General features: G+C 40.7%; 1 protein-coding gene across 1 annotated transcript; it reads left to right on the top strand.

The window, feature by feature from the left end:
* Window positions 1–2,100: 2,100 nt before the first annotated feature.
* On the top strand, window positions 2,101–11,926 carry LOC133127099 (vitellogenin-like). The gene is made up of 35 exons (XM_061239741.1): window positions 2,101–2,143; window positions 2,620–2,640; window positions 2,738–2,889; window positions 3,117–3,368; window positions 3,459–3,620; window positions 3,702–3,850; window positions 3,963–4,113; window positions 4,291–4,448; window positions 4,583–4,748; window positions 4,834–4,959; window positions 5,048–5,266; window positions 5,384–5,601; window positions 5,692–5,789; window positions 5,900–6,024; window positions 6,112–6,222; window positions 6,308–6,427; window positions 6,754–6,943; window positions 7,035–7,128; window positions 7,209–7,394; window positions 7,629–7,758; window positions 7,877–8,096; window positions 8,236–8,396; window positions 8,558–8,899; window positions 8,981–9,025; window positions 9,110–9,250; window positions 9,345–9,551; window positions 9,656–9,798; window positions 9,905–10,043; window positions 10,131–10,242; window positions 10,421–10,604; window positions 10,924–11,018; window positions 11,119–11,213; window positions 11,297–11,462; window positions 11,539–11,700; window positions 11,814–11,926. The coding sequence occupies exons 1-35, from the start codon at window positions 2,104–2,106 to the stop codon at window positions 11,924–11,926; spliced, it is 5,193 nt and encodes a 1,730-aa protein (XP_061095725.1). The 5' UTR covers window positions 2,101–2,103.
* The last annotated feature ends 121 nt before the right edge of the window (window positions 11,927–12,047 follow it).

The raw sequence follows: 12,047 nt of genomic DNA on the forward strand, positions 1-12,047 counted from the left end.
TTCAATATTCCTTTATAACATTTTTTAAACACAGTTCCTCTTACTGAATTTGTTCTGACTTTGTTCTGTATTGCTGCAGTGTGCATTTAGTAATATTGTTTTCATTTATTTATATTGATACGTCTATATATGTATTTTACTATGCAATTATGAGGACCCCATCCACAACAGGATTTGTAGTCTTGAGAGGTTTTATTGTGACAAAATTGTTTAAAATACCCTTTAAATATGCCGAAGAATCTCTTTAGAGAATTTTCTGCACAAAAGATATTTGTAGATTTATCATAAATTATGTTAAATTGTTCATTTCAAAAATACTCTGTTGAGTTATCTTAAGCGTGCTCCCCAAGGCCATTGTAAAAAAAAAAAAAAGCAACTGATTGACATCTGTCTTGTTCCCTTTGACAAAAATGGTCATTTTGACCTGATATAGCATGTCTTGCCAACTTTGACTATTTGTCCATTTCAGTCAGTCTGGCATTGTAACAACTGGATTTTGCATAACAAAAATGATGACTTGTATGTATTCTTGATTGTACCGTTAACTGCCTGCCAAGCTACAGTCCTACAAACAATCCAATTGAAACTTTGTTACGTGGCAGATATTTCACTTTAAAAACAAACTATGTATCAAAATAAAACATATGTCAAACATATGTATAATTATTGAATTAATTGAAAGAAAAACCAAGCTTATTTGATACTACTCAACATACATATACAGAACCTTCCATAATTATTTAGACCCTTGGGAAAGATTAGAAATATTTTATGTTCACCCAAATTGCATCTTACAAAAACATTCAATTCTGGATGTCTTTTTAAAAATTGAGCTTATGGCATCTGTATTGTGGTTGCAAGGCATTGTGTCTCATTGTTGTGTAAAAAGAAGTTATCACAATAAAGTCTATCTTGCATCAACCATGGGGAAAAGATAAGTCCGAATATGGTTACAAAAATATAGATTTACAAAATGACAAAACTAGGTCAATAACAAAGTTTAAAACCAATGGTGCAGTGGTTGAGGACACAAGTGCATATTACCCCCACATATTACTGTGAGGCAGATTGTTTTGGAGGTAAAGAAAATATCAATGTCTATCAAGTATCTATAATACTTGGTTGCATCTTTGGGGAACAAAATCTCAAAATCTACCATTTCATGGTAACTCATGGTAATAAATACTGAAAGTGTATGCACTCTCAAGCATCGATGCAAAAAATATATTTATTTCTTGAAACAAACCAACATTTAAGCCTAGCAATGGCACCTGTTTGCCAAAATGTTGATTTGTTTGAAGCAATAAAGGTCAGCCTGCATCTCCATAATCCAAGTGTGCCTTACTCTCATTCAATAATAAAAATGTATAACAATAATAATAATAATAATAATAATAATAATAATAATAATAATAATAATAATAATAATAAGGACAAAAGTCTCCCACCCCAAATATGTTCACCAATTTCATAAAATAATATGAAAGGAAGGGTGAAGTACTGAAAACGGTTAAATAAATGTATTAGAGAACTATACTATTTTAGTTGATACTGTACCACTAAATCATTATTAAAGTGTCTAATTTTCTGTATTTCTGAAGAAATATAGAGTTAAATGTGTGTATTATTCTTGTATGAGTCTTATTTTGATAATCATTACCAAAGGTTTGTATCTCCATTTTTCTTACCCAATTTAAACAAATGCCACAAAATGCATATAGAACTCAACTTTTCAAGTTATGCATTGTACTCACTGATATCAGCAAGATAGAAGCATTTATTGCAAAATATGGCATCATATGTCCAGGAATCTATTTAATTCTTTGAGTTTCTAAAAGTGATTATACTGTGATAAATTCAACTTGTGATGAGTGTAAACACAAAAGGCCAGGCTAACCTAACCTGCTTTGGCTGTGTTCAACCTCACTGTCAAACATTTGTGTATTTACTTCGTGATAGACAACAGATAACCTTTCTCACTATGTGAAATCTTATGAAGTAAACTCCAGACATTAAGTTAATGATGTATCTTGTCATAGCTATTGCCAAAAAACGTATTTAAAAAGACAGCTTTTATCCACTGGTGCTCACATCCCACCAGCCATGAGAGCAGTTGTCCTTGCCCTGACTCTAGCCCTTGTGGGTGAGTAAAGTACTTTTTATTATTACATTTTTCATGTTTTTCAGGAGTAAATAAAAATAAAATAAATAAGTGGTAATTAGTTAAATAGCTGAGAAAGGATACACTTGTGTGCTGTAGTATGTGCTTCAGCTGATTAATGTTTATCATGCCATTATTGTTATAATTATTTTATCAATAGCCCACTTTGTTGGAATGTTGCTTGTGATGCATTATTTTCATTAGTTACATTAATGTCAGGTTTTTGATTGAAAGCTGTTGAAATATCAAGAATATCAAAATATTTTTTGTATGTTTACAGAAGTCTTTATCTAAAACAAAACATATTGGAAAAATAACTGATGAAATAACCTGTAATTTGTCCAAATTAGACATACAATTGTTGAATATACAGAATGATTACACTGTAATTTATTATGAAACTATGTGGGTGATACTTTTGGTGAGTGTTAAGTACCATGTTTCATTTTGTTTTGTAGCGGGTCAACAGGTTAAGCTTAGTAAGTATATCCATATTACTAAACTTTAATTCAGATTTTGTGACACTGTAGCAATAGTACAAGCTCTGTAATATTGTATAAATGGCTGTTGTTACAGCACCAGGCTTTGGCACCAGTAAGACCTATGTGTACAAGTATGAAGCAGTGCTTCTGGGAGGTCTGCCAGAGGCTGGGCTGGCCAGGGCTGGGGTGAAAGTCAGCAGCAAGATTCTCATCAGTGGAGTTGCCCAAAATACCTTCCTGCTAAAGGTAAAGCATGAACATACTCCAATACAAAGATTACGTCGTACTCCAAGCAGAAATACAGATGAGCCATTAATACATTGACATGCTGTCCAGAAGGACAATCCCTGATTTATTTTTATTATCTGCATTACATTTTCAATAGCTTGATAGCTGTTGAAATTGTATGCACCTTAATAAATCCATAACAATTGACCTGTATTCCTAAATAAGGTAAAATGTTGTCTTCCCAGCTCATGGACCCTCAGATCTTTGAGTACAGTGGCATCTGGCCCACAGATCCATTTGTCCCAGCCGCAAAGCTCACAGAGGCCCTCGCTGCTCAGCTGCTTATTCCCATCAAGTTTGAGTATACTAACGGTCTCGTAGGCAATGTGTTTGCACCTGCTGAAGTCTATGCAACAGTTCTGAATATCCACAGAGGTATCCTGAACATACTCCAGCTCACCACCAAAAAGTCCCAGAATGTGTATGAGCTGCAAGAGGTAAGTCAAGAAATGATGAGAAATGATGCTATTTCAGCAAATTGTAATTGTTTCTGGCTTGTCATTCATGTTGTATAATGTAATTATCAGGCTGGTGCTCAAGGAATCTGCAAGACTGACTATGTGATCAGTGAAGATGCAAAGGCAGAGCGCATTTACATCACCAAGTCCAAAGATCTGAACAACTGCCATGAGAGAATAATGAAGGATATTGGTATGGCATATACAGAGACAAGCGCCCAAAGTCAACAGGTAAGACTTACATGAACTATGTGACCCTGATAATGTTACCTGCTGCTCATGCATATTCACCGTGCTGGTCTTCTTCTGCAGAGGGGAAAGAACCTGAGGGGAGCTGCGGCTTACAACTATATCATGAAGCCAACTGCAGCTGGTGCTCTGATTACTGAGGCCACTGTTGAGGAGCTTCACCAGTTCACACCTTTCAATGAGATGACTGGAGCAGCCCAGATGGAGGCCAGGTAAAACAGTTTCAGTTTGCAAAATATTTGTGAACTCACTGTCCGGATTGTCTTATTTCCCAGTCCACTTTTTCACATTTCCACTGTTATTTCCTTCACTTTTGTTCTACAGGCAAGTCATGACGTTCTTTGAAATCCAGAATGCTGCAGTTCAGCCTATCCAAGCAGACTACATACCTCGAGGGTCCTTGGCATATGAATTTGCAGATGAGATTATCCGGACACCCATTGAACTCATAAGGATCAGTAATGCACAGACTCAGGTATTATAGACTATTTATATGAGGTGCTACATTTATTTGAAGGATATTTGCAATAGCTTTTGATATGTTAGCCATTCATGAAAACATGATACAGTCTGGCAGTCTACTAGTATACGAATGCTTACTTATGTTTTCTTGAGAGCACCTTGTTTTTATTTCCTCTTGTAAAATCTGTAGATTGTAGAAATCCTGACTCATCTTGTGGCAAACAACATCGCTGCAGTCCACGAGGATGCTCCCCTGAAGTTTCTGCAGTTGATCCAGCTTCTGCGTGTCGCCAGCTATGAGGATATTGATGCCATATGGAATCAATTCAGGGCTAAACCTGCTTTCAGGTAGATTTCCCTAGATATGTCAAAATCAATAAAAGCACTATGAAAAGATCAATATTCTTCACAACAAATGTTCAACACTACAATAAATAAAGACTGATGATTTATGGAGTGGGTCTTCTGAAACGTTTCTTCAGACGTTGGATCCTGGACACTGTCCCTGCCATTGGAACACAAGCTGCAGTGAAGTTCATCAGCGAGAAGTTCCAGGATGGAGAGTTTACCACAGCTGAGGCTGCTCAGGCAATGTTGGCTGCCATGCAACTGGTTAAGGCTGACAAGCCAACCATCGAACTTGCAGAAGTGGGTAGTCTTAATGATCTCAGTCATTAAAAATGATTTTATCAGCTTCTGGAGAAATGGCAAAAAATCTGTATTTCCTCTCCAGAGGCTGGTATTCGACTCCAAGATTCAGACAGAGCCCGCACTGCGTGAAATTGCAATGCTTGGTTACGGCTCCATGGTTTTCAAGTTCTGTGCTGCACAGCCCAGCTGCCCAGTTGATGTCATGAAGGTAAATCAGTATTTTTATCATGAAATTGCCATGTGCAAGAGTGTCGGTATTGATTGCTGAATGTTTACTTCCCATCGACTCTCTCCAGCCTGTCCTTGACATCGCTGCAGAGGCTATTGCTGAAGTCAATGTGACTGAGATCACCCTGGTTCTGAAAGTTCTGGGGAATGCTGGGCATCCTGCCAGTATCAAGACAATCATGAAGCTCCTGCCAGGATTTGGCACTGCAGCTGCTGCACTCCCAGTCAGTGTCCATGCTGATGCTGTGATGGCCCTGAGGAATGTTGCCAAATTTGAGCGTAGACAGGCAAGTACAAATCATTCTCATTATAGGGTATATATATATAAGATGAGAGCAGCTTAGATATATGTGTGTTTAAGGTCAGTCATTGCTCTGAAATATTCACTTGCTGTCAATTTCCAGGTCCAGGAAGTGGCTCTGCAGCTTTTCATGGACAGAGATGTTAATCCAGAGGTACGCATGGTGGCCTGTGTTGTGTTGTTTGAGACCAGGCCAACCATGGGTCTGGTGGCAGTCATTGCTGACGCTCTGCAGAAAGAACCCAGCCAGCAAGTGGCCAGCTTCACCTATTCTCATATGAAGGCCCTGACCAGGAGCACTGCCCCAGAATTGGCCCCAGTGTAAGAGCATATGTTCACATCTGGCTCAAACCCCAGTATCTTCAACATGAATGTGAATAAGCACTAAAAACACGTTTTCTTCCCATTTAGTGCTGCTGCTTGTAATGTTGCGGTGAAGATCGTGAGGCACAAATTTGACAGACTGAGCTACCGTTTCAGCAAAGCATTCCATCTTGATGCTTACAGCAGTAAGAATGTTGAAGAATTTAAGACATTTCCATACAAGTGCATATGAAATGTTTACTTTCATGAAGTCATTGAGAAATTCTAACAAGACTGATGATTTTCTTTTTCAAAGATAACCTAATGGCTGGAGCTGCTGCCAGTGCTTTCCTTATCAATGACGCTGCCACCATTTTTCCCAGGGCTGTTGTGGCCAAATTGCGTGCCTACTTTGCTGGGGCAGCAGCTAATGTTCTGGAGGTAAAACAAATAGCTGTCTCTAGTTTAATCAACATGTTTTAGCCCTGTGGACTTGTTTAAACTGACAGGACTGATCCTCTGTCTCAGTTTGGAGTTAGAACTGAAGGAATTCAGGAGGCTCTTCTGAAAACACCTGCTGCTGCTGCTGCTACTGGTGCTGCTAACAGGATGAACAGAATGAGGCATGTCTTGAAGGCTGTAAGTCTTAGTGAATATATTCAGATTCCAGAATCCCAAAGAAAATCAACGTGTGAGAAATATCCTTAATATCTTTATCCCACAGCTTGCAGACTGGAAAGCAGCACCAGGCAAAGAACCACTGGGCTCCATGTACATAAAACTGTTCGGCCAAGAAATTGCCTTCCTGAGCATCAACAAAGCCATGATTGATCAGGCAATGCAGGTACTGTCTCTGTTTCCAAGTAATTACATTTTTTACAATAAAAATATCAGTTGCAACTGGGCGGCCTGTGGCGTAGTGGATAGTTCAATCCCCTATGTAGCCACAATAAGATCCACACAGCCGTTGGGTCCTTGAGCAAGGCCCTTAACCCTGCTTTGCTCCAGATTGTCTCCTGCTTAGTCTAATCAACTGTATGTTGCGCTCAATAAGAGCGTCTGCCAAATGCCATTAATGTAATGTAACTGCATATTTCTTTTTTTGTATTTGGTTCACAATGTTCTGCACATGGGAAGCAACAACCTTTTTTGTGATGTCATTGACTGCAGTACACAACTGGATCTTCTGGAGCACATACGATGTTGAGGCGTGTGCTGAATGCACTGCAGTCTGGAGCTGCTAAGCAGTGGGCCATGCCCCTGCTGGCTGCTGAGGTGCGTCGCATCTTCCCAACTTCTGCTGGTGTTCCCATGGAACTGAGTCTGTACACTGCAGCTGTAGCTGCTGCTACTGCCGACAGTAAGTTCTCATCACAAATATTCAGTAGGATTTTCACTGTTCAATAAAGGATTTCTGCTTCTTAAGCTAATATGTATCTTTATGTTCACAGTCAAAGCAACTCTCACACCTGCACCTGCTGAAACCTTCCATGTTGCTGACCTGTTGAAGACTGATATTCAACTACAAGCTGAGATTACACCAAGGTAGATAAAATGTTTTTTTTATAAAATTTTAAATTGTAAAATAACTTGGAAAATGAATAACATTCATCTGTTTTCTACAGCATTGCCATGCACACTTTCGGTGTTATGGGAGTGAATACTGCCATTATTCAGGCTGCAGTTATGGCCAAAGCTAAAGTGCATACAATCCTCCCTCTGAAGTTTGCTGCAAGAATTAACATTGCTCAAGGCACCTACAAGTTTGAAGCTTTGCCCGTTCAGGTTCCGGACCATATTGCAGCTGTACGGTAAGCACCATATACATAATTGCCTCATGAGGGATATACTTGGGCTTGTTTTAATGAGATTTGACATGCACTGTCTAATATATTTTCAGCCAAACCATGGCTAATACTTATACATCATTTAAAGGCCACTAATGTCCATTTTCAACAGTTTATTTTTCAAGAAATATCTTACAAGAGCATTGCTTTTTCACAGTATCACATCTAAGCTGCTATAAAGATGTCCTTTCTCAACAGCTTTGAGACCTTTGCTGTGGCAAGAAATGTGGAAGATGCTGCTGCTGCTAGAAGCACTCCAATGGTGCCTGCGGCTCTTGCAGCCCAGCTGTCCAAGGAGAAGTTTACATCTAAGGGGGCAGTGTCTGCGGCTGGTGGTTTGGTAAGATAAAGATAATTATTTGTAAAAAGTAAACACCAATACTTTGCGGCAAAGAGATTTTCAGTTGAATTATGAATGTTCAACATTGTATCTGTCATGCTTTCAGTCAAGGTCATCTGAAATCCTTTATCCTGATATGGCTGCTAAAGCTGAGCCAAAATTGAAGGGCATATCAGCGACGGTTCAAGAGGCATACTGTGCCATGCTGTCAACTTTTGGATTCAAAGCATGCCTTGAGGTTGCATCGCAGAATGCTGCATTCATGAGAAACAGCCCTCTTTACACACTGATTGGAAAGCATGCAGTTACTGTTGCCATTAAACCAGGTAATATAAATAACAAATGCACTTCATGGTATGCAATGCTATACTGTTGATATAAGTAAAAACTATGGGGTGGTTGATCAAAAACACCGCCATTACTTCTTTGGATAAACAAGAGTTAACTGGGAAAATTGTCTTGCAGCAACTGCTGAAGAGGCCATCGACAAAGTGCTGATTGAAATCCAGGTTGGACCCAAGTCAGCATCAAAAATAATCAAAGCGATCACTCTGAAAGATGAGGAGGAAACTACAGAGGGAAAGACTGTCCTGCTGAAGCTGAAAAAGATCCTGGATACTGGAATTGTGCGTAGTTGTCATGAACAATTCATGTAATTATAGATTAGATTCCTGGTAACTGGCTTAATAATGGCTGACCTGAAAAATTACAATGTACAAAAATTACTACAAATGAAGTCCTAGTCCTGTGTTCCTCTACATTCATCCTCATCTTCCTGTCTCTGCAGAAGAACCGAATGAGAAATGTTAGCAGCTCCTCCTCCTCCAGCTCACGTAGTTCCTCCAGCCGCCGTGCGCTAAGCCTCAGCAAGAGCAGCCATTCGTCTAGCTCCAGTTCCTCTTCTTCATCTGCTTCCCATCACAAGAAAAACAGCAAGAGCATCCTAAGCAGCAGTAGCAGCAGCAGCAGCAGTAGCAGCAGCAGCAGGAGTCGCAGTAGCAGCAGCAGCAGCAGCAGCAGCAGCAGAAAGCGTAGTGGCTCCAAGAAGGTCAGCACCAGCGTCAGCCGTTCTGTCAGTTCCTCCAGCTCCTCCAGGTCGTCCAGGTCCTCCAGCTCCCGCATGTCCCGGGTGAGGCCCTGTTTTACTCCGTCCTCTTTGAGTGAAATAGAGAAGTTATGTTCACTAATTCCCATCCTTTTCCTCCTATAGGCGGAAATCTACGACTACAAGTTCACCAAAAACCACATCCACCGGGTAAGATTTCTTCTGAATTAGAGCTTTGAGAAAATGCTTAAGCTGTATCAGTGTTCTCTAATGCCTCTGACCCCTCTCTTGCAGCACACCTCTAAAGCTGTCTCCGGGGTAAAGGTGTCCTCCAGTTCCAGAACCAGCAGCATTGGCAGTAGAGTCAGTAGCTCCAGTAGAAGCTCGAGCAGCAGGCTCAGCAGTGCTGCCAGCTTTCAGGCCATTTACAGAAAGGTACAAACACCCTCACATATTCCTGATCCCTTATACAGTTACAGCATAATGAATCAGCATGCTTAGTGAGCTGCCTTTCTCACTGCCCCTACAGAACCGAAACCTTGGAGATGCTGTGCCCCCTGCCATGGCCATTGTTGTTCGTGCTGTGAGGGCTGATGGAAAGATGCAGGGATACCAGATTGCAGCCTACAAGGATACTGCTGATGCTAGGGTGCAGGTCATTATGGCTGCTCTTGCTGAAAATGAAAACTGGAAGATGTGTGCTAATGGAATCCTGCTGAGCAGACACAAAGTCATGGTGAGACCAGATACCCTCAATCAGAGCATTCTGACGGATTTATGTTGTGCGTTTAAATCTGTGTTATACAAAAGCCAAGTGCACCTCATATTTTTTCTCTGAAGGCCAAGATTGGCTGGGGAGCGGAATGCCAGGAATTTGCAGCGGTTGTCAAGGCAGAGACTGGTCTGATGGGTGCAAGCCCTGCAGCCCGCATGAAGCTGGACTGGACCAAGATTCCCAAAGCTTTTAAGCACTATGCTCACAAGTACAGTAGCCCATACTGAATTCAGCTTTAGTGAAGTTTGTCTTTTTCCTGAATATATGGATGTTCAGGTAGGCTTGACTCATTTTGTTATTCACTCGTGATGTAGGATCGCTGAGTACATCCCTGGTGCTGCTCTCATGGCTGGAATAAATCAGGCCAGAACCAGAAACAGAGCGGAACAGATCAAATTCACTGTGGCTGCCACTTCTGAAAGGACCATCAATTTTATAATGAAAACACCAAGGGTAACAGGCATCTTTATCTCATCTTAAAATTGCTTCATTTTAGATGTTATTAAGAGTACATTATAACATGTCTGCATTTCTCTGAAGATGACCCTGTATAAATTGGCTGTGGCTCTTCCCATTGCCCTTCCATTTGGAGCTGGAGTTGCTGCTCGTGCACACCTGACCATTCCTGATAGAATCGCTGAAATGAATGGAGGTTGGTTTTGTAAGAATTACAACTAACGGTGTTATTGAATATCTCAAATACAGTGCTAGGATGTTACATTTTAGATTACAATTGCGATCACCAGCATGTGGCTTATCCTAGAACTACTAAACTGAATTACATTCAGTCATAACATATCATGATGTTGTGTTTTCCTACACCCCTCCAGTGCAATGCAGCTTGGCCAATGATATCCTGACCACATTCAACAACAGAAGGTACAAGAATGAAATGCCCATCTCTTGCTACCAAGTGCTGGCCCAGGACTGCACCCCAGAGCTTAAGTTCATGGTTCTGATGAAGAAGGATCCAGTTTCTGAACAGCACCATATCACAGTGAAACTTGATGACATGTAAGTACAGCTCATACTCACTTCCATATTGCTATATTCCATATTGTTCCTCCCATCCAGGGTGATATCTATCCATCCATATCACTGAGCTGTTTTCTAGGCCTCAACAAAGTCAATGTTAAAATCTACATGAAAAAACTCAGCATCCACAGACCTTGTAGTGCAGTTTCTTTCAACTATTTCTATTCAAGTACATCAATTGTGTGCGGTCTCAGGCGATGGTAAATCTATGAAAATCTTTTCTGTGAACTGCCCCTTTTACGACCATGCATATGAATTTCCCTATGTCCTCAGTAGCATTGTTGTGCATCTCTTCCAGGGATGTTGACCTCTACCTCAGTGACAGTGAAGTGCGGATGAAGATCAACGGCAAGGAAGTACCTCCCACCAGCCTACCTTATGAACATCCCACAGGTCACTATTTAAAATATGTATTTTTGAGGAAATGTGCAATATGTTTTCTTTTGTTCATCGATGTAGAAATTTGTCTTTGAAAATGGTCTCGTTTCTGAAGGTTCAATCGTCATTGGGCAGAATGGTGATGGACTGTCTCTCTATGCTGCCAGCCATGGCCTGCATGAAGTCTACTTTGATAAAAATACATGGAAGGTGATAAGAAATACATTTTCTGTTGTTTCTGAGAGAGCAGTCAAATTAGCACAGCTAATTTTTGACACAAACTTGTCTCTCAGGTTAGAGCTGCTGATTGGATGAAGGGCCAGACTTGTGGAATCTGTGGAAAGGCTGATGGTGAAGTAAGACAAGAATTCCGCACTCCCAGCGGACGCCTGACCAAGAACGCTCTCAGCTTTGCCCATTCTTGGGTCCTTCCTGTAGAAAGCTGCCGTGACGCTAGCCGTAAGTATTTTTCTACAACATTCAATGTCCATGTATGACTGAAAGCTTGCTGACATTTGCCCTCTCTCTGATGTAGAGTGCCACATAAAGCAGGAGTCAGTGAAGCTGGAGAAGCAGATGATCCTGGATGGACAGGAGACTAAATGCTACTCTGTTGAGCCTGTGCTCCGCTGTGTGCCTGGCTGCAGCCCTCAGAGGACCACCCCTGTCACTGTTGGCTTCCACTGCATCCCCACTGGTAAGATAAACCATGGTGTGCCCCAGAGAAAATGATACTGAACATTAAACAAATTCTAAAATTTTAAGAGGATCAGCTAAAGGTTCTATTGATTTATTTCTTTTCTTTTCCAGATTCCAATGTGAACAGATCGGACAGCCTGAGCAGCATTGGTGAGAAGACTGTGGATCTTAGGGAAACAGTTGATGCCCATCTGGCCTGCCGCTGTACAAAACAGTGCGCCTAGTGTGTGTAGTCAGACATTACACCTCTTTGCATGTTTTTGAATTTATCTTGCCAGTACTGAAGACGCTGTGTCCAGGGCTGTTTAAATTGTAAATAAAATCTAAGCTGCATATTACAATGTG

This window comes from Conger conger, chromosome 4 (genome assembly GCF_963514075.1).
Source record: "Conger conger chromosome 4, fConCon1.1, whole genome shotgun sequence".
Classification (NCBI taxonomy): domain Eukaryota; kingdom Metazoa; phylum Chordata; class Actinopteri; order Anguilliformes; family Congridae; genus Conger; species Conger conger.